Below are 4,540 nucleotides of genomic sequence, written 5' to 3' on the forward strand. Positions count from 1 at the left end.
TGACGTCATCACATCGTGTTAGAGTTTCTGCTTCAAAACAAGAGTCAGTAAGTAGCATTTGCTGTGTAATAATTTCAAAGATATCATTACACGCCATATATATATATATATGTAGGCTACTAAAGCTACTTACTTTTGGCGTGTAATTATTTTTAACACGGCAAAATATATATGTAATGATATCTTTGAAATCATACGCCAAAAGCTACTTACTTTTTGTGAAAAGTTTTATATATATATATATATAAAGCAACCTTATACAGCTCCCGCCGTCTTCTGGTATCATAAATAAAGTAATTCTTTGACGTCACAAATCACGTCTTTAATGGTACTTTTACGGATATTTTATCATCATTTCTCCTCCTCAAGTCAAGTTTCTGAAAAGGTGAGAGAAGCCAATCCAAATATGGTCATGCCGGGAAAGGTCTGAGGCCCCGCCCCAAGGATTACTTATGTAAATGACGTCAGGTAACTTCAAACTTATAAGTGAAGTTCACAACCGTTCGGCACCAGTTGCTCGGAATATTCCACACGAGCAGGAAACCTCGCCTCTTTACCTCTCCAGTGCGCGTACTCGAGAGTGACTACCTGTGCGCGCCCCCGCGGGACTCTCCTCCAAACAGGTTTGACAAGGACACACCTGCGGAACAGAAGGCACCTTTGTGAGCTCCCACTCGACCCACCGCCTCCGAGGACGACAGACGCACGGAAGAGGAGATCCAGCTTGAGCTTGAAAGGAAGAGCGTTTGAGACAAACATGAAGACGTGGGCTCTGCTCGTGCTCGCCGCCGTCGTGGTTGGAGCATCCGCGGATTGTGGTACGGCAACTCTTGAACTTTTTTTTTTGGGTCAAAATGTCTTTGAATTTGAGTCGTTAAAGCAGTCTGTAACTGACCATATTTCTAGAAAGTGTGCGCTATCGATAACGACGGCTTTTGAGCGAGTGTTACGAGCATAAAAGTCAAACGTGACGCCGTTTCTGCTTGAAACGCCGCTGGTTTCGACGCAGGTGGGGGTGGGGAGGTCTAGACCCGCTCCCGTGGGACGTCGCTGCTTGGAGAAACCAACGCCCATGTCTCTACCTGCCGCTCTTTTTGACCAAACCAAGATAATTCAATGCAAAGAGAATTCTGTCAGAGTTGTTTGACAGTATATGCTTTGCGTTGTGCACTAATACAAATGTTGGCTTTGGTTTTTAACGCTTTATTTCGTCCTCCACCCAGGCAAATGTGACACCATGAAATGGGCCACCTGTGACGGAACCCCGTGTCAATGTACTCTCCTTGTGGGCAACAATGTAAAGCAAACTCTGGATTGTAAAAAACGTGCGTATCGGAAGTCACCCTTCTTAAATAGTAAAATTAAAGTCATAAAAAAACCCTCACTTCTGACGTTTTATCCCGTCAGTCATTCCCAAGTGCTTCCTGATGAAGGCGGAGATGTACAGGAAGTCCAAGGGTCTGGGCACCAGGACCATCGGCGGCAAGCCGGTGGAGGAGGCCATCGTGGACAACGACGGAATCTACGATCCAGACTGCGAGGCCGACGGCAAATTCCGGGCCAAGCAGTGCAATAACACCGAGGAGTGTTGGTGCGTCAACAGCGCCGGCGTCCGCCGCACTGACAAGGGAGACAAAAACCTCAAGTGTGAGAAGCTGGTGGAGACCTTGTGAGTAACCCATGTCGCCCATCCCGTCCCGCACAGTCGTCCGCTAACCCGCCTCTTTCCTCCCCAGCTGGGTCCGTTTGCAGATGGATCACAAGCCAGTGTCCAAACCTGTTGACGCCGACAAGCTGAAGACGTAAGTGTGCGCGAAACGGCAAGCTGGTTTTGTGAGTTTCCCACTCCAATGACGCTGTCTCTTCCCCTAGCGCCATCGCTGACGCCATAAACAAGCGTTACCAGAACTTCGACAAGAGTCTGGTGGAGAAGATCGAAGTAGGTGTTTGACGAAGGAGAAGCCATGCGGTTGAGGTTATGTGGGTAACACTTGTCTTTCCACAGTATGACGCCAAATCTGGCAGGATCGTTGTGGACGTGAAGAAGGAGAAGGGCGAGCGCAAGACCGACCTGGCCCAAATGGCCTACTACATGGAGAAGGATGTAAGGCTTCTTCTTTTCCGTTTCCAAACTGTGTGGATGAGTCTCTTTCTAACATGCTGTTTGGCCCCTTCCAGATCAAAGTGCTGCCGCTCTTCAACAACCAGGACAAGTTTGAGCCGGTGGTGGACAACCAGAAGCTGGAGATGGAGAAGATCGTGGTGTACTACGTGGATGAGGAGGGCCCAACCTTCACCATGAAGCACCTGACGGGCGGCATCATCGCCGTCATCGTGGTGGTGGTCCTGGCCGTGGTGGCCGGCCTGCTGGCGCTGGTGAGTCGACGCACGCATCACACGCTTCCCTCTCCTCCACGATGCTGATATTCACTCTCTGTCTGTGCTCAGTTCTTCATGCAGCGACGCCAGAGGCAGAGATACAACAAAGCTCAGGTAAACGCCGCGACCCTTCATGCCAGTAGCAGCCAGCTGGTGCAGCCTCTCACTTCTTCTTCTTCTTCTTCTTCTGTCCACAGCAAAGGGAGATGGATCCCATGTAAAGAAATGAAGCCTTAGACTTTAGTTGCTGTGGGTGTCTGCCATTTTTACTTGAGGAATCCAGATGAGGAAGAATGAACACCGGCGCCGCCCTCCACTCCAGGCGGCCATTTTATTTATAAGTTGTCTCCATCCTCAGCCGATCTACGCCATAAAGAACTGTGCTGTTTGAAGAGTGGCACATTTTAAACGTTGATTTTAACTCTGTCATTGTACAGTTTCATACCTATTGATGTGTTTTGTCGTCGTGGATTGTTTTTAATAAAAGTGTTGTGAAAAGACAGCTCTTGTCGTGGTACTTTGATGAGCAAGGCTCTGGGAAATGCAGCTCGGTGCAAAACAAGCCTCCTGTTTACCCAGGAGAACCTGAATGGGTGTGGCGTCCTGTTGAAGGAGTGGTGTCGCGCTCGATGAAATCCTCACATGCATGTTTTGCATGGCAGCCGGAAACACATTCAAGTGAGACTATTTACAATGCAGTGCAGTTTATTTTAACACAATATCACGCTGAAACCAGAGGAACCTGTTGAGCCGTCGACAGCCATTGAACTCACACCGTGAATTAAACTGTTCTGTTCGAGTCACTCTGTCAGAACCATGATTCACTTTGATACTGTTGAATGACTTAAAATATTTGAACATTTCTCCTCCTCTCATCTCATGTGACGTCAGTTCGAGGGGGCAGCACTGGAAGTAGAGATCTCCCACTGCACCTTCCCCACTCAGAGCATGTCTCCGGTCTCCTCCCCTGATAGTCCAGGTGACTCCCAAAGCCACCTCAACCATCTTCTCTGGGAGGAGCAGTGGTTCCACTCCGAGTCTCTCCTAGATGACTACGCTCCAGTGACCTTGGATGTGAGCAACTGGGTGGGTTTTCTGTTCGCAACTAGAAAGATGAAGCGGAAGTTTCTTACAGTATATTTCAGCGATTCAGAACTTCTACTTAGTGTTTGCGTACGGGGGAGGCCATCTTGAATTGAGTACTCTGGGTAATCGGGAAAAGTTCCAAGCACAAATGGAACGCACCCTTAGGGACTGTCCAGCCACCGCGGACAGAAAAATGTTAAATTGTTCAGTTAAATTGAGTCAAATTAAAATGTGAGTAGATGATCTCCATGTGCCTGGACGGCTCTACTAATATCAATTTGTGGTGCTGGAACATTCATCACGTTGACAGTTGAAATGTCTTGTTTGAACAGCAAAACTATGTTCAAACACGATAAAGCATTTGTGAGATGAATCGGAGCATCAACCTCTCAGTGAGGAAACAGACATATTGTGCAACAGCCCCTGTCGCTGCGGTCATGCTGCGACAGGACAATTGAGGAATTTGTTCCGCACAACAACACAACTCCTCGACACAGTTTGTGCGTTACCTTCGCTCTGGTCTCTGTGAGCCGTCATTAAGAGCAAACAGTCGAGCGTCAGGGCGTCACAACCAGACAGACTGGTCCAGCTGGATGAGGCCGACAATTTGGGGAACTGCTGTTGTCATCCGGGCCGCTGCGGCCCGAGCACTGTGTGTCACCATCGCGCTGACCAGGAATCTCTTGACTCTCACAGGGACAATTCTCACACCTGAGGCTGGTGAAGATCAGGAAGTGTCTCACTGCAGAGGGAAGAAAAGGCCAGCTGGGTCTTTCTTTCTGCTCAGCACAGTCACATGAATGAACTGTTCAGACTCAACAGAGTCAGAGGAAGCCAGAGGCAACACTCCATTTTGCCTTCTTTATGTAAGGTCACATGAGTCCTGATGTTGTGTTACCTCTTCTCACTTCCTTCTGCCTCACCCGCCCTCGCCTTTCAGCGTCGCCATGGCAACACATACAAAGGCAGGTCTCCAACTCGTTCAGACAGGTCAGGTCTCAGGTGTCACCCTCCCTCCCCCCGCCCTCTGGAATGAAGGCGTGTCACTTCCTGTCAGGTGAAGGTTTCTGCACAT

At 48.9% G+C, this 4,540-nt stretch overlaps 1 protein-coding gene across 1 annotated transcript; it reads left to right on the forward strand.

Annotated features, from left to right (window-relative positions):
* Positions 1 to 501: 501 nt before the first annotated feature.
* Positions 502 to 2,881, forward strand: epcam (epithelial cell adhesion molecule). The gene is made up of 9 exons (XM_053875390.1): positions 502 to 818; positions 1,224 to 1,325; positions 1,408 to 1,669; positions 1,737 to 1,802; positions 1,873 to 1,939; positions 2,006 to 2,104; positions 2,179 to 2,376; positions 2,449 to 2,493; positions 2,577 to 2,881. The coding sequence occupies exons 1-9, from the start codon at positions 758 to 760 to the stop codon at positions 2,598 to 2,600; spliced, it is 924 nt and encodes a 307-aa protein (XP_053731365.1). The 5' UTR covers positions 502 to 757; the 3' UTR covers positions 2,601 to 2,881.
* The last annotated feature ends 1,659 nt before the right edge of the window (positions 2,882 to 4,540 follow it).

This window comes from Synchiropus splendidus, chromosome 9 (genome assembly GCF_027744825.2).
Source record: "Synchiropus splendidus isolate RoL2022-P1 chromosome 9, RoL_Sspl_1.0, whole genome shotgun sequence".
In the NCBI taxonomy this organism is placed as follows: domain Eukaryota; kingdom Metazoa; phylum Chordata; class Actinopteri; order Syngnathiformes; family Callionymidae; genus Synchiropus; species Synchiropus splendidus.

Coding starts and splice junctions, on each gene's coding strand:
- epcam (XM_053875390.1), top strand. CDS start 758: ATGAAGACGTGGGCTCTGCTCGTGCTCGCCGCCGTCGTGGTTGGAGCA. Junction 819..1,223: donor TGGAGCATCCGCGGATTGTG/GTACGGCAACTC, acceptor TCCTCCACCCAG/GCAAATGTGACACCATGAAA. Junction 2,494..2,576: donor AGAGATACAACAAAGCTCAG/GTAAACGCCGCG, acceptor TTCTGTCCACAG/CAAAGGGAGATGGATCCCAT.